Source organism: Diadema setosum, chromosome 7, assembly GCF_964275005.1.
Source record: "Diadema setosum chromosome 7, eeDiaSeto1, whole genome shotgun sequence".
Taxonomy (NCBI): Eukaryota; Metazoa; Echinodermata; class Echinoidea; order Diadematoida; family Diadematidae; genus Diadema; species Diadema setosum.
The window spans coordinates 28,167,400-28,193,171 of NC_092691.1; the positions used below are offsets into that span (position 1 = coordinate 28,167,400).

Consider the following 25,772-nt stretch of genomic DNA (forward strand, 5'->3'; position numbering starts at 1 on the left):
ACACTGAATATCATGAACGCGACTGAACCCGAGCGAGCGGAGCGAGCGAGGGAGGGGGGGGGGGAGGGTGTGGTAGGGGGTGTCCCCCCTCCCACGGTGAGAACTTTTTGCATTTTGATGTTGTAAATGGTGCAATTTGATGCATGTTTTGCTTGTTTTATCGACTCGAAATAGTCCCACTTGTTTAAGGTAGCAGTATATTTTGATATAGATTATTACTGGACAATTTTCCTTATTAATGGTATGATTTAAATACACTTCTTGTATTAATTCTTTTCACTGAATATCATGAACGCGACTGAACCTGAGCGAGCGGAGCGAGTGAGGGGGAGGGGAGGGTGTGGGAGGGTGTGTCCCCCTCCCACGGTAAGAACTTTTTGCATTTTGATGTTGTAAATGGTGCGATTTGATGCATGTTTTTGCGCGTGTTATCGAATTGAAACAGTCCCACTTGTTTAAGGTACCAATATAATTTCATGTCGATTATCATTGAACAATTTGGCTAGATATGGTATCATTTAAATAAATGTCTTGTATTAATTCTTACACTGAATATCATGAACGCGACTGAACCCGAGCGAGCGGAGCGAGCGAGGGAGGGGGGGGGGGGGTGTCCCCCTCCCACGGTGAGAACTTTTTGCATTTTGATGTTGTAAATGGTGCAATTTGATGCATGTTTTGCTTGTTTTATCAACTTGAAATACTCAGTAGTCCCACTTGTTTAAGGTAGCAGTATATTTCGATATAGATTATTATTGCACAATTTTCCTTATTAATGGTATGATTTAAATACACTTCTTGTATTAATTCTTTTCACTGAATATCATGAACGCGACTGAACCCGAGCGAGCGGAGCGAGCGAGGGGGAGGGGAGGGTGTGGGAGGGGGGTGTTCCCCCTCCCACAATGAGAACTTTTTGCATTTTGATGTTGCAAATGGTGCAATTTGATTCATGTTTTTGCGTGTTTTTGCGTGTTTTATCGACTTGAAACAGTCCCACTTGTTTAAGGTAGCAATATATTTTCATGTCGATTATTATTGAACATTAAGGCTATAAAATGGTATTATTTAAATAAACGTCTTGTATTAATTCTTACACTGAATATCATGAACTCTGTCTGTTCAGCAATCAAACAGAAAAAGCATGCACACGAGGGGCATTTTCCCTCCCAAACGAAGGTGATTTTGCATTTTCAGACCTTAAATTCAGCGATCTGGTGCAAAGTTTTGGTGCAATACTTTTTCATCGAAGTGTCAAAATCACGGAATTTAGCTCTAATTCCGAAGGTGCATCATAATGTTTGTAGTATTATGTACAAAGTCTAGTGAGGAAGAGCTTAGGGGAAGGGGGATTCCCCCTCCCGCTCGGCGGAGCTTTTGCGTTTTAAAAATTGAAATTAAGCGATCTAGAGCACACTTTTTGTAGAAAATTCGGAAGCTGTCATTCCCAAAAATGTACTAGGTCTAAAGTGGGTAACAAGCAATGGAATGGTGGCAAGATACCTCTTCCATATTCAAGGGAGCCCTTTTTTGTCAGTTTTAAGCTTTAAGAACTGAAATTTAACAATCTGGCGTACACTTTTGTTGGAATATCGGGAAATTTTTCAATCAGAAAAGAAGTGTAGCAAGTCTGTGGAAGGAGATTCTATATAATTTTTTGGTTGCAATTAAACGTTTTGGTGCACACATTTTGTGTCATATTTGGAAAACTGTTTATGTTCAAAGTGTAGCCACAGTCTACATGCATGGGGGGGGGGGGGAGGGGAGGGGCGGGCGAGCAGGAAGAAGGCGTGGGCGAGTGTTATCTCCACCCTTCCCGTACGATGGAGCTTTTGCCTTTTTTTAAGGTTGAAATTGAGTTATCTCGTATACACATATTTGATGGAATATATGGGAAATCATTTAAAAAATGATTGGGGGGGGGGGGGCTTAGGGAGGAGAGGGTCGATAAAAAGGGGAAATTCCCCTTGTATATGAGGGAACATTGAGTTTTCGGAATATAAGTGATAAGTCATGTGCACTCAGAATTTTTCATAATTTTTTGTAAATCTAAAAAGTGTACTATGGCTAGGGAAAGAGGCACAGAGGGGGAGGGTCTGGGAGGGGGTATCCCCCTCCCAAGCACGAGAGATTTTGCATATTTTGAACTGAAATTCAACGATCTGGTGCACACTTTGAGTGAAATATTCAAAAAATTATGATCTTATTTGATGAAAGGTTGAAAAGGAGACCCGCTTCATGTGCATGCATACAGTATACACGCATTTTTTTTTTCCGCCTCGCAAATCCCCGGTCCAAATCTTAGGGGGGGGGGGGGGGATTGACCGCCCCCATCGCCCCCCCCCCCCCTGGCTACGCCAGTGGAATCAATTGATATACTCATTGTTAGGTATACCTTTTGTGATGTTTTATTTCTGTTCTAAAGCTAAATCAGATGAGCGCCTGATGATCAGTTATTCTCATTGTAGGATGTACTTTCCATGATAGGTATACCGCTGAAATTGTTATTTGATATTATAATAACCACCACCACAACCACCATCATCACCGTATAGTTTACCATGTGTTCTGAATAGTTCTGAAAATAACCGCAAGAGTGATAATGGTAAATAACGATACACAAGAGAGATGAATTATAACGAGTAGAATGCATGGCGATGAGTATAACCAATAACGAGTATAGGGATGGTATGCATCAGCTTGAATAATTTATGAGAACATAATTGGGTATTACCGTGTCTTTTCCTCTGTGAAAAAGGAGAGATGAACAATACATTTCGAGACTTCCAGTAATTTTGATTCGGAAATTATCATGAAAGTCACAATATGTATTCTATTCAATTGACACTATTCTCATTGATTGTAATGTTATACCGATCCTGTGTTATTATGTGCATTGTCTAATCATCTGCTTATTGCAATTGCATTTTTGTTGGAAACGAAATAAATGAAATGAAATGAGATAAATAAACGAGAAAACGAGAACATATTTGACCGTGACTGAGGTTTATGGACAGGGTAGTGAGTATCCTGGATAATAATAAAAAAAGTAATGAAATGATAATAATGATGACGATAATGATAATGATAATAACAATAATAATAAAATGTATATATATATATATAATTCCTTTTTGTTTTTGTTTTGGGGGTTGTTGTTGTTGTTGCTTTTATTTCTTGTTTCTCGTCTTCCTCTTTCTTTGTAACAATCCTGGCTGGTACCTTAATATATCTGTTGACTAATGCATCAATAATAATACATGTCTGATGAGTGAATGCAAGCAGCCTGTGAATACGTGTACCTCAGACTACAGACTACAGACGTATATATACGCATACACGTCTTCTTTGCCTACTAAAATGTATTCAAAAAAGGTCGTAAATCTGTCTGTAGTTGCCACTTGCCTATATAAGATTGTTTTTACACAACAATAAAATGCATAATGAGCCTGATTCATTATACTTTAACGTTAGCGTGGTCATGGCAACAGTATGGCATGAAGCCTATAGTCATTCATTATTAGTGAGTTGTGTCATTGCATAAATTATGGAGTGATGCGTGACAGCATGGACATTGTTTGCTGCAGAGGATTTAGCTTGGACAATAATGTACATAATGTGCGTATACATGATATATAAGATTATAATATAACAAAAATGAGTGTCCTTTCGAAAATTTTATGTTCATGGTGCACGTGCACATGGGGTGCATAACGAAACCAAGATACCATGTTATGAGTCTCCTATTATCCCTCTCTGTATACCCCAACACACAAATACACACATGTACGTATACACACAAAAATAGACCAGTATTATGTATAATATATATATATAATATATATATATATATATATATATATATATATATATATATATATATCTGAAATTGAAAACAACTAACAACTCTCCCTGCCGCCCTTCCTACTTTACGGAGCACGCGATGCCAAAGTTCAAACACGCATGGCCAAGGTAAGGCTGATTTTATAACGACTTCATTTCTTTTATTAGACTTTCTACAAATTAAGATTATAACATACATCTCTAAACATCAAACAAAAGTTACAAATATAATATTCTAAAAACTCGTATATAGAATACAATTCACAAGTCGCACAATACACTTAATTCATCTCAGAGTATGCAATACCTATCATTTCAAATTAAGATAATGCATGGGAACATGCAGAAAAGCAGCTCTTCAGAAAAGAAGTTGGCACACACATACACACACACGCACACAACAAGCGCGGGTGCACAAACCGTCAAACATGAAAGAGAAATGAGAAAGAAAAGAGAACGTACTTGACTTCAACTCGAGACAGCTTGGAAGCATTTAGCCAGCGATTATTGGAGCATTTTCATTGTTTACATAAAGTCGCTTGTTCTTCGTGTATATGACTGGCCGCAGATCAACAATGGGGCACCCGACATTCGCATCTACGATGTGAGAACTACGCATAAACTGCGCAAGACATGACTTTCAGTTTCATTCCGAGGAAAATTTCTCCGAATGTTGAACTTTGTCATTTTTTTTTCTTCGACATTTGCGTTCTTCGCAAATCACTCGCAAGCAGAATTGCGTTAAAACAGCGCCAAGCTATCCCATCATTGAGCGAAGATGGAAACACGATGAAGGAAATGCATTCGGCTGTGATCGTAAAAACATCTCGTCACTATAGTGAGGGTATCTTGAGTCATCGTAAGACCAAGGAGGTTCGAGAGATGGAGTTACAACTGGCTATTATTCAATCAGCTGTCAGTTTTCTATGGATGGACAAAAGAATTCCACACGTGCATTTGTGCCTTTGATGTTCGATGCTTGAAGCCGCCATCTTTCTGAGCAATCTGAAGATTCATTTTTAACGCTAGCATAATATCGGGTATATGCTGCTCATATCAAATGCAATGAAATTTCACCTAATGATAAAGCATAATATTATAAAACAAAAGTCAAAGTCAATTCCGTTCGAAAATATGTGCAAAAGTGTAAATCTGAGCTGTATTTTGTGAGAGTGTTTGAAATTTTACCCTCATGGAAAGCCGGTTTTATCACTTTTCTCCTTATTTCCATCAAATGAAACTAATATGGTATCATCTTCAAGTATAGTTCTTTATAAATTAATATGTCAGATTAGCGTACAGACACGTACAGTCGAGTAATTTTGATATCTATTTCAGCAATATTTGAGCAATTTCTATTCGCGCACCCCCGTGCTTTTACCATTGTCTACCGCCCATCGTTTGTAAGTAGGGAGAGCGAAAAGTAATTACCATCACAAATGACAGACATATATTCCTTGGAAAGTGGCTGGTGATTATGCAATGAGACACGAGTCAATTGTCTTCGCATCTGAGCGGCAGATCCAGTTTGACACACACTTCAAATATTTTTGAGTGGCGGCTTCGAGCATGGGATCAAAGCGAATAAGACTGTTGCGACTCCATTTCTCGAACCTCCTTGGTTTGTTCAAGTAAGTATATAGTTGCGCATGAACAGCTTTTTCGAGAATTTTGGATATTACTGGCAGCACGGAGATGGGTCTATAATTACCTAATTCCATTCGGTTTCCTCCTTTATGAATAGGAGTTATTTTTGCTATTTTAAACCCGCTCGGAAAGCAGCCATATTCTAACGAACAATTAAACGGCATTATTAAAGCATCTGCTATATGAGGAGCAGCTATTTTGAGTAACCTTGGAGGTATGTCATCGACACCAACTGCTTTAGACGTGTCAAGATGAGATAGTTCCTTTAATACAAATTCTTACTTAAGTCCAACAAACTGGATGTAACTTGAATACATTTTCAGGCTGATGCAATGTCATTAATGCATTTGCATTTAGGTTTCAGATGTCCGTATCACCTAAATTTTCATTTTGTACATTATTAAAAACTTTGTTGAAAAGTTCAGCGACTTTTTCTTTTTCTTCAATAATTTCATTATTCAAGAAATTTTCAATTTCAGAACTAAGATCTTTTGGGGGCAATAATATAAATTGTTTCAATACTCTCCATGTTTTCATATTACAATTCTTATTACATAAGTTTTTATAATAATTTCTTTCAGTTTATTGTTCAGGACATTTGCTGCATTTCTCAAATTTCTGTATTTTTCCCACTAATCAAAACTTTTATGTTTATCATTATTTACGCTTAAAATAATCACGATCACGTGCTATACTCAAATACTCGTTCGTTATCCATGGTGACCCTTTAGACTTTTTTTTTACAGTGATGTAGGGAGCATGACGATCACAGTTCTTCGACTCTACATCTGAAGATATGCCACATCTGTTCTACGTTTTCATTTTTCGCAAACTGATCATCCCACTTTACGGTCTCGAGATCTTGCTTGAATGCATCTTCATCAAAATGCCTATATGAACAAAATGTAATCACTGAACATCTTGATGTTGGTGGCTTTTAAGACAAGGCAAACCAATGAGTGGTCACTAATTCCCAATGACTATGTGCCACTTTCCAATGATTTTAAATTATTTGTAACAAGAATCAAATCAATGATAGTTTTACTGTTGGGCGTTATCCTTGTAGGGTTTTTAATCAATTGAGTAAATTGCATGTTATCACAAAAATCAAAAATTTGCCGCAATAAATTATTCTTTGTCAACATATTGCAATTAAAATCACCATGTATCAAAATGTATTTTGATAAATCGCTAACTTTTTCTAAATTTCTTTCAAAGCGATTAAAAAAATGTATTTCCCCTGTTTGACTGGCGATACACAATGCCAAGTAACTTTGAATTGTGATTTTGTAGTCTTATTTCAAGCCACATCATTTCTAGCTCACTGTCTTCGAGATCATTTTCTTCTTACATATGAAATACTAGCTTTTATGAAACAACCAACTCCTCCACCTTTTCCATCTCTATCCCTCCTTTCAAAACAATATCCGTCTATTTGTAATAGAGAGTTAAATACACTTTCACAGAGCCATGTCTCTGAGATTGAAAGTATTTCATATGGATTATTTTCCAAGAACAATTTTAAATCATCAACCTTATTTCTCAAACTTCTTATATTGATATGCGAAATTTTTAATACCTTACTTTTTGGAAATTCAGATGAAATTCTTGAGGAATCATAATCAAATGACATTTGTGACAAATCAGCCAGTTGGAGCTGCTTAGATCTGGTATTTATATCAGCGTTCCAAAATGGCATTTGTTGAAAAAGACACCTGGGACATTCCCAATTAAAAAAAAACTGACAAGATGTATCATTATACTGCCTAGAAGAGACACATCCACTTTCTATGTGTATCCATTGAGCGCAATTTGTACAGAGTAGGACTTTATGATTGCATTTAACGGGTTTCTGACAGACGTTACAAAAGAATGATTCAACCATAAATAAGAAAAAATACAACTCTACATTAAAAAACAAACACTAACATCTACATTGTACCTGAAATATACTGTAGGGTAGATCTATATAAAAAGTAAAATAAATATAATACATACAAAAGTTTACTGACTACTCAGGTCACATACAAATGCAAACAGAGGGAACTTAGAGAAGGTCAGTATGTTGGATAGTCACAACATTACGGGCTTAAACTGGCATATAAATTCGTACACAAAATTGCACAGATATTACTATCAATGTATCTTTAGGGGCTGTGGGGTATTGTAGAATTTCCTGTTAGAGCAGAAATTCTTGAGCTCAGTTTAAGTACCTGGGAGGTCGTCTTCCCTTGATACAATCACACGTCCCATGTCATTACGTAACTTGACACAAATGCGTCCATCCTGGGTCCAAATTCTAATGGTTATTTTCTTGTATTTGCTCCTGATCTTCCAGAACAGATCTTTCCGCTTTTTAGTGAGACTCTAATTGATGTACACTATGTTGTTCGCATTCTTGAGCTTAAATCTCGCACTGTAAACACTTTCGCGTTTGCGGTAGTTGGCAAATTTCACAATCAGGTTCCGGGTAGGTGTCCGTGAAGCGTTTTCCGTTGATGAGCCTCAGGTGGAGACGCCACTGGCTGGGTTGTTCGTGCTCGGCTTGCCCAGTCGATGAGTACGGTCAATGTCCTCCTCGCAGATGTCGACTCCGAGGTCATTCCTGCAAAACTGGATGATTTTGGTGCCGGTATTCTCATCGGGGGTCTCGGGTATGCCAATGAAGATATTCCGTCTAGAGTATTGCTCAGCCTCGTCATTGACGTCTTGCAAATCATGGATCTCCTTCCACATGGACGTTGATTCATCATTCTCTTCGTCTATGTCAAATTTTAACCGAGTTAGTTACCTCTTGGCAAATGGACTCCTCGAGCTTTTTCCCAAAGTTTCTTTATTTCTCAATAATAATGAGATTTAGGATTTAGATTAGAATTATATTTAGAAGATTACAGTTCCTGTATATCTTGAATGTCTGCAAATATTGCAAATATGTATGCGATTTATAGGCAGAGTTAGCATCTAGCCAGCTCCATCTGATATTTCTTTAATGTATGTAGTGAAATACAGACGTGCAAATTGATGGTAAGATGTGAAAAAATGGCATAATGAATAATGATCACGAATGTCAACCTTAGAATATTCAGTTCACTTTACTTCAGTTGATTTGTACAGTAAAATTCTTAATCAAAAAGCATCTAAGGAATATAATATAAAGTACGAATATATATACATGATTGTATACATAATACATGATTGTGTGACTCTATTCATTAACTTTAATGGACACACCTGACAAGCATGACTGTGTCTGTGGTGTATCACTTTGTGTGTATCTATGTATGTTAATCTATCTTTGTGTGAGTGTTAAGTTTGTAGCACTGAACGAAATTTAAATAAAGAACTACAAAAAAAAAATCTATCTGAAGTCATATTCATTACTATTATCTATTTCTTCCGTTCTATGTTCACAGGGTAGCCTTTTTCAATTCAATTCAATTCAATCATAGTTTATTTCCAATCATCGAAAATCAAAAAAAAAAAAACATAATACAAAGTATACATGTGATGAAATATTGTTCAAACGTTTGCAAAAGATTCATGTAATATATATACGAGACAAATTATAGAACAACATATAACATGTACAATATTTAGGAAAACACTGTATAAATACTTTGTGGGAGAGCGGAAAATAAATTCGATTATGGAAAATAGTGATCCACTAAAAAGCATAGACAAATAATGAGTAAATTATGTACTATTCTATAACAATATACATGTAATTATTTTGAGATACACCGGTTGGGAAAAAATATAGAATACCAATGCTAGTGCCCGGACACTGCTCACTGAACCACACGTACCGGGAAAATATGACAAGGACAACACGTTCGTACACACATTCGATTACCCACACGTATACACTGTAAGACGCGAGACAGTACCGAGAGGAGAGAAGACGGTAACAATACAAGTTTACGAGGAACAAAAGACAGGAAAGGAAGAGGAGAGAAGAAAGAAGAGAAGTCTGCACACAGAACACGCCAAGTGCTGCGACATCAGGACAGGTGAAGGCTCAAGCATGAATCAAAACAATTTAAATTATCTAAGATTATAAGTAGAAAGTAAATATTTTCTGAGTTTGTATTTAAATGTAACAAATTTGGGGGAATCTAACTATTATCTAAATTATTCCAAAGTCTGGGTCCGGTATAAAGAAATGTATTTTGGGCATGTGCGGTTCTCATTAGTGGAAGATGAAATTCGTCGGATCGTCGCGTGGGATAGTTATGAACATGACTATTTCGATGAAATGAATCATGGAATATTTTAGGTAAAAAGTTACTGTTGTAATTAAACATAAACTGGCCAAGTTGAAACACATACAAATCATTTACTTTTAATATTTTATGGTCAGAAAACAAAGCATCTGTATGTTCTCGGGTATGTAAATTAAAAACAATTCTAAGCGCTTTCTTTTGCAGTAAAAGAAGCCTTGTCAGTTTTAAAAAAAAAAACTGATTTACAAAGCGCCCTGCATAAAAACATACAAAATACATACTAAATGCACACAAGTTATACATACAAAAATACAATCATGTGTCTAGCAAAGGTCATGTGTCTAGCTGGCTGCGGTAGTCGTGTTTGTCCCACCTTCCCGCACAATCGTTGATGACCTGTAAGTAACCGTCGTCTTGGAGGGACTGCCATACATCGAACTCCATGTTGAAAGAGTGAGGACTCGTTGAGTAGTTCTTGGGCGTGTCGTCGTAATAGTGATAGCGAAGGGTTCGGTTTGTGGGGTCGACGTAGCGAGGATAGAAGCCGAACAACGTGATTCGTCGGCAAAACGTGGTAGCTGCGAGATAGAGCGCTGCACCTGTCGTTGCATGTTTGACCGTCATCCACCTGACAGAGAATAAACAAAGCAACAGATACAAACCAAAACTGTGTAGGTGAAGAACAAAATTCTATGACAAAATTATCGTAAAAACATCAAGCATAACACGAAATGTGTTAATTTGGGACCAAACAATACATTTTGACTGTTAAATGTCAAAACATGGTTACGTCATAAGTCTCCAAAATAGGTGGAACAAGCGATGAGCAATTTGTAAGTCACTCTTCCCTTATGAAACAAACACAGTGTTACCACACTGTGTTCACATAGTTAACTATGTGTAAAATGTGTGAATATAGTGTGTTCACAGTGTTGCCACAGTGTGAAATAACAAACTATGTGGTTCACCACATGCAACTCACATAGTCATACACAGTTACCACAGCTTACCACATAATGGTCACAGTGTGTCATATGCTGCAGTATGTGGGCATGGTGTGTTCATAGAGTTGTCATAGTATGAATTTTCAGACTATTTGGTTAACCACATACATATCATAATTATGGTGGCATGCAGTTACCACAGAGTGTCACATACTGGAGTCTATGGGAATGGTGCCTCCACAGAGATGTCACAGTGTGAAACGAGAGACTACTGCAGTATGTGGTTTATCTCCTACTAGCCACATTGCAGTTACCACATGATAGTCACAGAGTGCTACATTTAACAGCCTGTGGGAATGATGAGCTCACGTAAGAGCACAGTGGGTATTTAAAACTACCCTAGTATGTGACTTACCACGTGCTAATCTCATAGAAATCACAGTTACAACAGCTTACCATATGATGACCACACTGTCAAATGCTGTCATATTTGAAATTTGTGTGCCCACAGAGTTACAACAGTGTGGAATTCTAGTCTATTCTTCACCGAAAGTCACATAGTAATCACAGTGTTACAACTTGCCACACAAAACCACATTGTGTCACATATATTGCAGTATGTGTGAATATTATGTCCGCCGAATTGTCACTGTGTAAAATTCTAGATTATGTGGTTTCTCACCAAAAAGTCACACGGTGACTCGTCATGTACCACCGCTTAACACATAATAACCACAGAACGTGTCACTGCATCATGTTGAAATGTAGTGTTGCAGATTTGTCACAGTAAAGACCGACCCACAAGTGAATGGGGATGGGATACGTCATTAAAATCATGATAATAATATTGCCATTGAATTCATGCGCAATTTGAACGGAACACAGGATATTCCTGTGGTATTTTGGGACATAATCACAGGACAATACCACACAGCAGTACCACACAGGAGTACCGCACAGCAAAACCACATAGTATCACACAGCAGTACCACACTGCAATACCAAATAGAAGTACCAAACAACAAAACCAGAAAAATATACAACAGAAAGTACCACAGGAAAATACCACAGGATATTCCTGTGGTATTTTGTCACATATACCATAGGACTACCACTAAGGACAATATCAAAGCAGCAGTACCGCATAGGAGTATCACACAGCAAAACCACATATTATATCGCACAGCAGTAGCACATAGCAATACTTAATACCACGCAGCAATAACACAGGGTATTCTTGTTTGTTTGTTTTTTTCTTGATGTACTATACTACAGGACCATCACGTGATAGTACAATGTACCACACAACAGTACCTCACATGAGTATCACGCAGAAGTACAAACTGGAATAAAAAAGAATATAAGTACCACACAGGGAAAGCCACACAGTATCGCACAACAGTACCACACAGAATATACCACACAGGAGTACCACACAGCAAAACCAGAGAAAAATCAAAATGTGAGAAAATATATGAAAGACTTCTAAATTTAGAATATTTATGATGGGACTAACTTTGAAATTTATTAAAGATTGTCTAATAATGTTATAATATTCTCAATTTTATAAATTTTGTTATGAAAGTGTAATTTCATATTTCATATAGTTAGTAACCATGGCCTATATAATTATACACCCAATGACTAACTAGGAATAGGCTGACTATCATAGATATATTTAGGACTAGAATGGTACCAGGCCGCATGAGTTGTTTGAGGTTATAGGAGAAGGACAGGTCATATAGGTAGGGACATGTTTGTCCTGAAATTCATCACTCGCCTATCAGGTAAATTCTGGGATATATGGCTATTGATTGCCCCATATTTTTTTTTCCGACTGTGTTTGAGAACACAGAGTGAAAGACTATGATAGATAACACTCTGTGAGACTGTGAAAGGCTGTGGTAGATAGCACAGTGTGAGAGACTGTGGTAGATAACGCAGTATGGGATGCCTCAGTTTGACATACTGTGTTATACCTACCACAGTATCTACCCTGTGATTTTCCATACAGTGATAACACAGCATTACCACATGTCCCAATTTCACAGGTAACATAGTGTGACATCACACACTGTGTTTCACACTGTGAACCACAGTGTGTTTTGCTATGTGACAACACTGTGACTGTGCCATAAGGGTTAGTTCGGGCATCCAAGGAAAATTCAATTCTTGGGTAAATGGACAGACGCAATCATCTCAAGTTGAAGTTTATTATACCCTCAGTCCTAGGCAGAGCATGTATTTAATGACCGTGACGAAGTGAACAGCATATATGTGTTTCAGCAAACACTTTTGTTTTTGTACTTTTGTTCAACGCATTGGCATGTTTTAACGACCAATTTGATCTGAGAGGAGACATTGAATGTCCAAATAAACAAACAAAAGAGAAAGATATATAAAGTATTACGGGTAACTGTAAGAAATAACCATTACGTACTTTCCTGCTGTACCAACTGGACTAACGGGACTGAAGGCCAATGAAGTTTTCAGGCCATGATAATTCTTGTAGAACTCCAATCCTTTCCTGATGTATTTAAACAGTGTAAAACCTTTGACGCACCAAATTACACTGTTATTCAGACGCCGCATGAGTTTCAGCAAATTTCGACAATTGTCTGGCAAACTGTCGACCGACATATTAATGTATTCAACCTTAGCACACGCCGACATTGCTCTACTCTGTTCGCCGTTAATCGTTGTTAGATTAGTCTTCGATCCAACATCACGAGCATATTCCCCGCCAGCGGGCGCGAGGTTCATTCGCAGAACCAGATTCGCCTTGTCGATGACGTCACCACAACTGCTAGCCAATAGAACGCCGCCATTCCCCACGATTGCGCAGGAATCTATCAGCGGGAGGGACCTGGTCTGGTTGTATCGCTTCAAGCGAGTTAGAGACGCCGTTATTTTCATTTCATCCGGCCGTATTCCAGGTAGAAATATCTGGATAGTCTTCTCGCGGGTAATATTCGTCATTATCTTTTCCCTTTAAAAGATCAAGAAAAACAAGAAAAACTGAAATGCAAAATCACATCTTTGGCTTACCTTTCCAAACAGTGCACGTCATTCAGTAATTATGATGGATGCAATCAAGCAATATTCATTGCATTTACACAGTCTTTCCTTTCCTTGCATGCTACGTGTCAATGTGTGCTTTATACACTATTTTTAGATCCATAATTTATGATTTATTTACTTGGACAACATAAAGATCATGACGTAGGACCATCATAAGCAAGAAATTAGTCTTACCTTGTCACAATATACTCATTCGGCTTTGCGGGTTCCCTTTTTGCTGCCGTCGTCCGTAATTGCACTGACGCCACAAGGCCACGATCTGAGTGAAAGTATGTTGAAATACAAAAAGGTCTATACACGAGAGTTTTGATTCAGAAGTATTATGGTGATGCTTACACTATGTGGATAACATTAATGTTCATGTTTACCTTTGGGATCAGTGATTTAAAAATGTTCAAGATATCACATTTGATGCATATATGTGACCGTGCACCACAAAACAAACAAAAAGTCGCACCCTTGATTTTAAGTGAGGACTCAAAAAAAAAAAAGGTGAAATGGTTCAACTACGTCAATCTTGAGTTTTTCTTATTTTCTGAAAGAGCTATCCTTCTTCTACATTATTTTTCAGTTTGGTATATTAACATGAATGGGAAAGTGTGTTTTTAGCAGTTTTTAGTATAATGATTAGGTATGACTTAGAGGTAGCTTTGCATGTCTTGAAATCCTTTCACACTCTTCACTTTCAAGTCTAATAACTTCTGACAGGATGTCGCTACTGCTTTGAAAGTTAGCATCAATCATGGGCAGAATGTGCTCATAGAATATGCTTAATTTCAGCTTAATCTGATAATCCCTTCATTGTTGTTTCTCAGGTGGTTTACGTCCTGTGTTTTGTCCCTTTCATGGCACAGCTAGCGCGGCTTGGTAAAGAGTAAGCGCTTGAATGAACCGTGTACTTTAGAGCCTCCTTTCTCAGTTCACAGTCTTTTCCAGAGTGTGTGCTTTTTTTCCAGTAGGGGAAGTGTGGGAGAGTTGAGCCACTTTTTACATTTAGTGATACTCTTCAATAACTATACATAATTTATGGATTATTCGTTCGCTGGTATATACTACAACTAGTCAGGCATACAGTAATATGATAGCCCAATAAGACACCTAGCACAAACAACTTGGGGGTGACACTTCAACAAAAATATTTTACAAAAATGCTCAACTCTCCCTGGATGTGGTGAGAGTTGAGCCACGGGGTTGGGAGAGTTGAGCCATTATGCTATAGGCCCTGCATATCATATTAAGAAGTTCAGGCTTATGAAGGAAAATGACTATGGAAACCTATCTAAAGGAAGGATGGTGTAATGGTAACAAAGGGGGTGGGGCGTCTGTTCGACTTACGGGTCATCGGATGGATAATGTGGATGTTGTTGGGTTCCACCCACGATCACATGATCAGGATTTCTACATGTATTCTTAGTGGATTTGCATGATAAGTCAACCGTTGGTGTGAGGAAGAAGAAACCACCCATAGGGCTTCACCCTTGGCGAGAACACCACATACCTTTCCAATATTCCTCACCTCATCCAATTGCAGACCCCTTTCTTTGGCCAAAAAAAAAAAAAAAAATGACACTCATTGAGCCACTTGAAGGGAGGGTTGAGCCACTTGAGGGCTGACCCACTGGAATGCAGGGTTTAGCCATGGCGCAACTCTCCCTCGACACGTTGGCTCAACTCTCCCCACAGCCGCCATTTAAACTAACCCTCAGAGCCTACGAAAGTGACTGCACCAAACCTGTTGAAATTTGCTGAAAGAAACAAGTGATATACAGACTATCTGCTACTGTATTACTGATTCACAATTATCCTCTACCATAGGTGTGAGAGAAAACCACATATCTGACAAGTGGGTATTCACCTTTGGTGACCAAAAATGTTTTTTCTTTGACTATTTTGTCATGCTTCGTCCAATGTGGCTGCCTCATACACTGGTATATAGTTAATCATAGGCATGAACAAGAAATGGCAGCAGCTGTATACTGTCAGTCACTATGAAGATGTGAGGTGGCCTGGATCAACTCTCCCAGTGGCTCAGCTCTCCCACACTTCCCCTATTTAGTTAGGTTAGGGGAATCCATTTGAATTGAGTTATACATCATTTTAAAGCTTAGAGTCTGCTCTTTCAGAATCTGCCCTTAACTGAAAATCCATGTCTGGCGACTTTTTGTTGGTTTTGTGGTGCAGGGTCACATATGTGTGAGTCAGTTTTATCACAAAACTTGTTATCAAATAAGATTGTTGCAATAAAGCCTAAAATATAAGGAGATATATGTTTGTTTGTTTTTTTCAATAAACTGTACACTGTAGATGGTTTAGTCTGGTACATTGTCTGGAAACATTTTTATTATAACTATTGCTCACATTTTGTTTATTTGACAATACTTAAACATCATTATACTTATTCAAATTCTTTACAGTGGTTGTTTCTATCCCTAACTCACATTTTAGAACTATTATGAAGCTCTCACGCTGGGTTTTTGTTTCATCTGCAAATGGTAAATTATGCCTTTAATCTTACTTCATATTTTGTTTGCTGAGAACTGGAAACAGCCGCCTGACTCTATTCCGTAGTTATCTCAAAGGGCGTTGCTTAATTTTTCAAATGATTTTCTGTTTATTTAATGGAAATGGAAATAAAATTGAAATTGAAATTGAAATTGAAATTGAAATTGAAATTCAGTTGATTAAAATCATGTAAATACGGACTCTGATATTCAATACAGGTTCATTATTTGGACAACTCTTGTTCACGCTGACACAATACATATCGATAACATAGTTACTGTAAACCTGCAAAGCAATGCTCTATAACATACACGGATTTGAAGCTTACAACTGTAATCCATTTTATTTTAATTTTGCTCGTGGTACGAAATCTGCCTTAATACCCTAATTTCCACGTGCCTGAACTTGTTGTTTATTGCAATTGTATAATTGCAACAAAGTGACATGCATGTTGGCTGTTGTGAGATGTTGAAAAATTTTGTGTACCTTGAATTGAAGCAGCGAATCAAAATGCAGTGTAAAACTGACAATTTTAACAGCAAACAGTTTTAAAGCACGCTGGAGCACGCTTTAGCGGAGTACTTTATTTGAAAGATCAAAATATCCCAGATTAAAAGATAGAAAACTAACATGCGGAAATGTGCGCATTATAGAAAAATATTGGGTTTTTAAGAGGGTCTAATTTTCATTTCTTTTCGATTTCCGCATTACCAAGAAACTAGAAATACATGTTTATAATGTTGAATTCTTTCTTAAACTATTTCAAGTCAATTTGAGTATTTCATTTAAAATTCTACGGTGAAATAAAGCTTGTAATTCAACGAAAGGTAAAATGCGTTCTTCGTCTCCGAACTTCGTCTTGCAACTAGAGCGGTGCCGAGCATGACTTAAAAGCGTAGTGGAATGCTAGATTGTATCGCCTTGAACCTCCTTGCTTGAACCCAAACATGATTGTGTTTGCAAGCATGAATTACGAAGAGTTGCCACTCCATCTCTTTAACACCTCCCTGGTACAAACACTTGGTTGTAATGAAGAAAATCCGTTAAAGGTACTGTTTACCACTGGGAGAAGTGATTTTAAAAATGTTCGAGTTATCACATTTGATGCATATGTGTAGGTCAGTTGTACAGTGTATCACAAAACATCGTGTCTAAATAAGTCTAAATTAAAATGAGGTATCACTGTTTTTCTCACTTAACCATAACTGTAGACGGTTTAGTCTGGAAACAATTTTGTTATAATTTTTGATCATATTTTGCATATTTAACAATACTTAAGCATTGATTATACTCATTAACTTTTTTACACTGGTTGTGTCTATCCCTAACTCACATTTTAGAACTATTTTAAGCACTACAGCTGGGTCTTGTTTCATCTGCTAATAGTAAACTATACACATATCATTATATACATAGCGCCTACACAAATACTAGGTGTTACAAAAAACATTTCCCACTTTTGATCCTTATTTATTTCAAAAGCTATATATCAGATAACACCGACATTGAGCAATAGCTGAACAGTGTACAATTTTGTTGAAGGCAAGTTCAAAATAACAGCATAATTCAGTTTCATTAAATTAAACATTAATTTTTCAGTTAGGTTTCAGATTTTGCTCTATTTTCAACCTTCTGTACAAAACTTTAAAGGAGACCTCCGGATAAGTTTCAGATTTTTACATTTGAACAGCTATAAATTAGTTATACTGAGGACAGAGTTTCAGAATTTTTAATAATTGGGATGAAGAATAAGAATATTTTCAAAATTTTGAACAAATTGCAATGAAAGGATGATGACATGGCAGCGTCACCATAAGAATGCATGAGTTGGGGCTCAAGGAAGCAGAACAAAAGAAGAAGACATGCATAGATTATACACAGGTGAACTTGCAAGCAAGCGGTATTGTAACGGAATTACACTGCTACATTTCTGAAATATGTGAACCTCCTATGTCATCATCCTTGTTCAGTGTAATTTGTTTAAGGTTTTTCAAAGTATTGTTTCTCTGCTCAAGAACCACAATAAATTCCACAAATCTATACATGGAGTTGTCGATTTATGTACTACATGACGTGAAATTATGAAAATCGTCTGGAATGTCCCTTTAACTTTGCACAGAAGTCAATTGGTGTGTGTGGGAGTGTGTAGTTGACACCCAGACAATGGTCCTGGACAATGACCAAGATTTGAATGCTCCATTATTCATTCATGAGAAATTCCACCATCACAGCTAGTCTTTATTCATTCTGAACTGTGGTGTACGCAAGCACGTGGAAACATGTGCTTACTTATTTCATGTGCATGCATTTTACCTTTTGCTAGGAATTCAGACGAGCAGTGCCCAGGCAATCCATCATGAATAATTAATAAAGCATGCATGTGCCTTGGAGCAGAGCTCTGAACAGGTGGTATCCAGGTCCATTGTTCAGGGTCATTGTAAGTACACACTCACATACACGTCATTAGTTCCTGTTTTAAGTTCAGGTTTTGTACAGAGGGTTAGAATTTGACCAAAATCTGGAACCTAACTTTGATATTAATCGTGGATTTCATGAAACTGATATAGGTTTTCATATTAAAATTACCTCCAACTAAATTGTACTGTATTCAGCTATTACTCATATCAATTACAGTTTTATCTGATATAATTATAGTTTTCGATCTATTAAAGGACAAGTTCACCTTCATTAACATAAGGATTGGGAGAATGCATCAATATTAGCAGAGCACATCAATGAAAGTTTGAGGAAAATTGGACAATCGATGCAAAAGTTATGAATTTTTAACATTTTTGTGTTGGAACCGCTGGATGAGGAGACTACTAAGGCTCGTGATGTCATATGAGTACAACAGTATAAAGAAAATGTAAAGAAAATTCAACATATTTTCACTTTTTTTCACATAATAAAAGAGCACTTGACTTGCCTCCTTCTAAAGGCAATGGGAATAATATTACCCATAACATATGTCAGTAACGAGTCAAGGGAATGTGTACTTTTTTTCAAAAGATGAAATTTTGTGAAATTCTCTTTATATTTTCCTTATTATTGTTGTACGCATGTGACATCATACACTGCAGTAGTCTTCTCATCCAGCGGTGACTGCATAAAAACTTCAAAAATAATCATAACTTTTGAACGGATTGTCCAATTTTCCTCAAACTTTCAATGATGTGTTCCACTAATATAGCTACATTCTCTCAATCCCTATGTTAATGAAGGTGAACTTGTCCTTTAAGCATTAAAAGTGGGATTTTCTTCTTTTTTTTTGGTAACACCTAGTACAAGGCAGTTTAATGTATCGTGATATTCAGGTATTGCCTTTTCAGAGCTGCAATATAAAAATGAGGGATAAAGTGTCTCGGGGGGTAAATCTGATTGTCAAGAGAATGCCGGGTATTTTGTTGTATAAGAACGACAGAAAAGGTCAATCGTATTATTTATCATCTACATCAATACACATCAATATACGTAATTTCATTCTCGCCCCTTACGTGTTGACTTTCCACCCGGTCAAGTAAAATCAGTGAAGCAAGAGAATGGTTTTAAAACACAATACGTGCTATTTGAGATTGCCTGAAGAATTCTATACATTGTTGTGGCTAATTTACCTCATCCATAGTCGTCGAAATGTTCAAACCATACTGTGAAATCCTTCAGAATAAATGGAGATATCACTGAGAGGCCCCAGGGTTAACAAGACATTCAGTATATTTTTATCATAAACGACCACAGCAATTTACTGAAAACACTTTTTTTAACAGATTACCTTGTCATTTAGGCCTACTTTTAGACATAAGATTTTTTTTTTATCCCCTAGATTGTTCAATTTTGCTGAGTAACTATCACAAGCTAATGGTGTCAGTTTCAATGATTTTTATAAGCCATTTAGATGTTAAGCTCCGAACGACTCTTTTCTTAGTTCTTACATTATGTTCTTGTCATATGTATAAAAAATCTATTGCTCATTCTTCTTTAACAGTTTCGGGACATGTTGTCACGCTGTGATTTTAGCATTCAAATAAATTCAACCCCATTACGAGAAGGCTAGTGATGGTGATTTGTATGTAACAAAATAGGTGAGAACTGTCGGCAAAACTAAATATTTTGTAACGGTATTTACTAAAAGGAACATTAGTAACAATGTTGTGTGTGCACTAATGATTGAAACATTATTCGTATCTCTTCTGCCAATTTTGTAAGCGTATGTAAACGGATGAACACTCTTAGTTTTATGAGTAAACTATGCACACTGTACCGCTAACGCTAATAACATTTTCTTGTGGAAGGAAGTATGCCAAAAAGAATTTGGATTTAGATTTATATACATTGCTTCATGTTTAGTCATTGTAGATATTGGTGTCTTGAAATGTAATTATTCTGAATGACGACATCTTCCCTTCTGCAGCCACAAGGCTATTAAGAGACCTCCCCCCCCCTCTCAAAAAACAACAAAGAACAACAACAAAACACAAAAACAAATGATTCTCAATGCATTTTGTAATGCCACAAAGGACATTTTATTTTCTGTCATCGGAATGCTACTAGTCTCCTGGTATGGATAAATTAACTTCCACATACACTGTAATTCTACAGAAAATGAAAACTATTTCAGCGAAATGTTCTCTTCATCGTAAGTTAGTATGAGGTGGCATGATCTATACGACAAAATGTTTTTGACTAGTAGAGAGTGCCCGCAAGTATCTGATATTTGATTTTTCGGTTTTTTATTTTTTTTATTCAATTGGAAAGAACTTTAATTCAATTGTTTCTCAAATTTTCTACCTGTTCCTTCCCCTCTTTCTCCGTGAAATTTTCAGGTTTAATTGAAAGGATTGAATGTTTTACGGGGATTTGTTGTTGCCCACCAAATAATCATAACCTTGTATGCTTTTGTTTTTTTAACTTCTCTTTTTTCTGAAGTGTACAATGCATCAACGAGGCGTGACATTTATTTTGTGTAGTGTACCCTAAGGTATAGCCTGTTTGGTCCCCATATGAATCAATGATTTTCACAGTTCTTCACATAAACTTTTTTTCCATTTTATACCGATGACTCTAATCTTTTCTATTAACATAAAATATATTATAGAAGCTCTGTCTTTTTAGTGGGTCCCTCTATTGTTCTTACTTTAAGCAAGGTTATACATGTACTTCACTTCGACCCCGGGGGGGGGGGGGGGGGGCGATGGGGGCGGTCGCCCCCCCCCCCCCCTAAGATTTGGACCGGGGATTTGGGAGGCGAAAAAAAAATGCATGTATACTGTATGCATGCACATGAAGCGGGTCTCCTTTCCAACCTTTCATCAAATAAGATATTTTTTTGAATATTTCACTCAAAGTGTGCACCAGATCGTTGAATTTCAATTCAAAATATGCAAAATCTCTCGTGCTTGGGAGGGGGTATCCCCCTCCCAAACCCTCCCCCTCTCTGCCTCTTTCCCTAGCTTAGTACACTTTTTAGATTTACAAAAAAAAAAAAAATGAATAATTCTGAGTGCACAAGACTTATCACTTACATTCCGAAAACTCAAGGTTCCCTCCCCCCCCCCCTTTCCACCATGCATAGAAGTAGACTGTGGCTATACCCAGATCGCTTTATTTCAATTCTAAAAACGCAAAAGCTCCGCGAGCGGGAGGGGGAATCCCCCTACCCCTAAGCTCTACCTCACTAGACTTTATACATGACACACAGATGGTGCACATTCGGAATAAGAGCTAAATTCCGTGATTTTAACACTTCGATGAAAAAGTATTGCACCAAAAATCTGCACCAGATCGCTGAATTTCAGGTCTGAAAACGCGAAATCACCTTCGTGTGGGAGGGGATATGCCCCTATCTACACCCTCGTGTGCATGCTTTTTCTGTTTGATTGCTGAACTGCAGACAGCGTTCATGATATTCAGTGTAAGAATTAATACAAGAAGATTATTTAGATGATATACCATTTTATAGGCAAATTGTTCAATAATAATCTACACTAAAATATACTGCAACCTTAAACAAGTGGGACTGTTTCAACTCGTTAAAACACGCAAAAACATGCATCAAATTGCACCATTTGCAACATCAAAATGCAAAAAGTTCTCACCGTGGGAGGGGGACACCCCCCTCCCACACCCTCCCCTCCCCCTTCGCTCGCTCCGCTCGCTCGGGTTCAGTCGCGTTCATAATATTCAGTGAAAAGAATTAACACAAGAAGTGTATTTAAATTGTACCATTTTATAGGCAAATTGTTCAATAATAATCTACATCAAAATATACTGCTACCTTAAACAAGTGGGACTGTTTCTCGTCGATAAAACGCGCAAAAACATGCGTCAAATTACACCATTTACAACATCAAAATGCAAAAAGTTCTTACCGTGGGAGGGGGGACACCCCCTCCCACACCCTCCCCTCCCCCCTCGCTCGCTCCGCTCGCTCGGGTTCAGTCGCGTTCATGATATTCAGTGAAAAGAATTAATATTGAGAAGTGTGTTTAAATTATACCATTTTATAGGCAAATTGTTCAATAATAATCTACACTAAAATATACTGCTACCTTCAACAAGTGGGACTGTTTCACGTCGATAAAACGAGCAAAAACATGCATCAAATTGCACCATTTGCAACTTCAAAATGCAAAAAGTTCGTACCGTGGGAGGGGGGACACCCCCCTCCCACACCCTCCCCTCCCCCCTCGCTCGCTCCGCTCGCTCGGGTTCAGTCGCGTTCATGATATTCAGTGAAAAGAATTAATACAAGAAGTGTATTTAAGATTATACCATTTTATAGACAAATTGTTAAATAATAATCTACAATGAAATATACTGCTACCTTAAACAAGTGGGACTGTTTCAGGTCGATAAAACGCGCAAAAACATGCATCAAATTGCATCATTTACAACATCAAAATGCAAAAAGTTCTTACCGTGGGAGGGGGGACACCCCCCTCCCACACCCTCCCCCCCCCCCCCCTCGCTCGCCCCGCTCGCTCGGGCTCGGTCTCTTCGCTCCCTAACCGCCCCCCCCCCCCCCAAGATCAAATCCTGGCTACGCCGTTGCGTTCGACCACTTCTGCTTCTTTTCTTCTTCTTTTTTTTTTTACTACAATGTATAATTACTAGAAGGTCCTCAAATATTGTTCATTCGTTTCATTTCACAATGCTCTGTTTACCCATTCTCTATTTTCAAAGGAAGTGAAACATATATGTTTGTCGAAAAATGAAATAAACTTTTAATTGAATTGAATTGAATTGAATTGAATTGAATTGAGATCTACAAATTTGTAGATATTCTTTTAAAAACTGATGAGTTTAAATGTTAAGCGATGCAACTTGCAAAAGACTCAGTTTATGCTTTTTATAGCAATTCACTTACGATTCATCCAGACAACGTTGTGTTTGATGATATGAAATCGCCTCATCCACTAAATTCCTTGTTGTTTATGTAGATAGATAGTAAATCATCATGGACATACTCATGTCAATGATGGTTGTAAAATTATAGTTCGGAATATATATTGGCATCATTATCCAGTTGAAGCAGTTTGCCCCAACACATACTTTACTTACCCTTTGTTATAGTCTTATATAACCATGATTTAAGTTACGGTATATATTTGGTATTCTTGCGTGGAGAAATACACAACAATAATTGATTGATAAATTGTATCCATAAAAAGGCTCAGAAAATCACACTTAACGTAAAATCAGGTGATCATACAGACCATTGTTTCTCGATAGCAAACTTCTCAAGGTTCGAGACTAACGTTTTAATCCTCTACGACAATTTATGTTAACTTGCAGGAACAGTGGGTTAGCGAAAGCATTTGATATGTTTTTTTTTATTTATATTTTTTTTAGAAGTACCATTGTTCATACACCCTGCTAGACGAACTTCACTGCACTATTCTCGCACAGATGGTCAGAGTATACATTTGTTTGTATTGGACCAAGTTTTTGGAATCGAACGTAAAAAATCACACACACACACACACACACACACAAACACACCAATGTTGCTGCTGTATTCAAATAAAAAATAGAGTTAGCTTTACTCGTTTATCAACTACTGTTTGAATTAATTTCTGCCTTTTAATTTTATAGGTTATTGGTCTTGTTCTCTGTTGTTGTCGATACTGTGCCCATGCCAGTGGATAGTGTCTGGCAATTGCTTTGTATGTGCCCAGGACCACCTGCTTCCTGTCCATTAGTCCCTCCTTCTCTAGCTGCCCCTTCCCGATCTCTCTTGCTGGTTTGTTTTGTAACGTCTTTGTATCCTCGACCGCATGTGCGCCTGTGTGCTGGTTTGCTTTTGTGCTCCCATTTCTTTACCTTTTTTTCTTCTTTACTTCTAAATGGAGTGGCCCACATCTCTACACAAGCTTGTCCTTATACTTTGGACCTCTTTTCCAATAACACAATAATTTTGAACAAGTAGTTTGATATATGTTATGTAGGCCTACTTGCACTGACTTGCTTATTTTTCTGTTCCGCTTTAAAATGTTCATACATTTTGTATTACGTTGATTTGTTGTCATTGTTGTACTTGAAAGAATTTGTGATATTGAAAAAAAAAAATTGATTTGAATTGAACTGGGGCTTGAAGCACATTTTAATTCTTCGGAGAAAAAAGAGCTACGAATCATTAAAGAGTTTTCTCTGAACCATAGCTAGATGCGTTATAAAATGTACCGATACGGAAGAGTACTACACCTTGTGTGAAATCATAAATCTCTATGAAAGAGACGCCGTAGCTTATTAGGAAAATCTATCATGATCGACTTACCAGGGTTGGACCTATATTTTGCAACTCTTTCGAAGTTCTTCCGAGTTGTCTTCATGGTCAGGGCGCTCAGGCAAATGATCACGATGCATAGGCACAGAGCAGAACACCTTTTCACGTACCGGACGGAAGCCATCTTCGCGCTATCCTCTCAGAGCTGAACACTGCCGCGTTACACGCCATTTATCGTTCATGGTCATGAATACTTGTACACAAGTCTATAGTACCAAGCTGTATTCATGAGGCAGGCGAACGATATTAGAAGGTCGAAAAATGGCGAAGTCCACCATTCATGATTCAGGCTGCAAAAGAACGCCAAATCTAAAATGGGCGTGTTTTCAGCTTCGATCGACGTTAGGGTATCAGTTGATGATTAATTCGGTCTTCGACGTTATGTTATGAAATGCAGATTATAATCATCACTAAATTCATCCTATATTTATATGTATTGGAATGTTTCTACGATGGTTATTCCACATATTATTTCACATCATTTGCAAGGGGATTTGTAATATCCCCGGCGCCAAATCGAAGCGCCAAGTCGTCTTAACTTGATCATTATATTTGCCCAACTGACTATGAGCTAATTATCGTCTGTCTGCTCGTACAAATCGTAGACTCCTCCCCCCGCGAACCACCTTCCCACATATTAGAAGACAAAGAATAAAGACCTGTTCATCTGACTATGAAAAGCCATTGTTTTCATGGTCTAGTAGACAGGTTTGCTGATATTTTTTTCCTCTATCATGACATTCTTGTGTT

At 37.5% G+C, this 25,772-nt stretch overlaps 1 protein-coding gene across 1 annotated transcript; it reads right to left on the reverse strand.

Annotated features, from left to right (window-relative positions):
- Nucleotides 1-10,046: 10,046 nt before the first annotated feature.
- Nucleotides 10,047-25,146, reverse strand: LOC140230315 (alpha-2,8-sialyltransferase 8B-like). Its single transcript, XM_072310468.1, has 4 exons — nucleotides 25,014-25,146; nucleotides 13,913-13,997; nucleotides 13,098-13,646; nucleotides 10,047-10,341 (listed from the first exon to the last, which is right to left on the reverse strand). Exons 1-4 carry the CDS (start codon nucleotides 25,144-25,146, stop codon nucleotides 10,047-10,049), a joined length of 1,062 nt encoding a protein of 353 aa, XP_072166569.1.
- Between the last annotated feature and the right edge of the window lie 626 nt (nucleotides 25,147-25,772).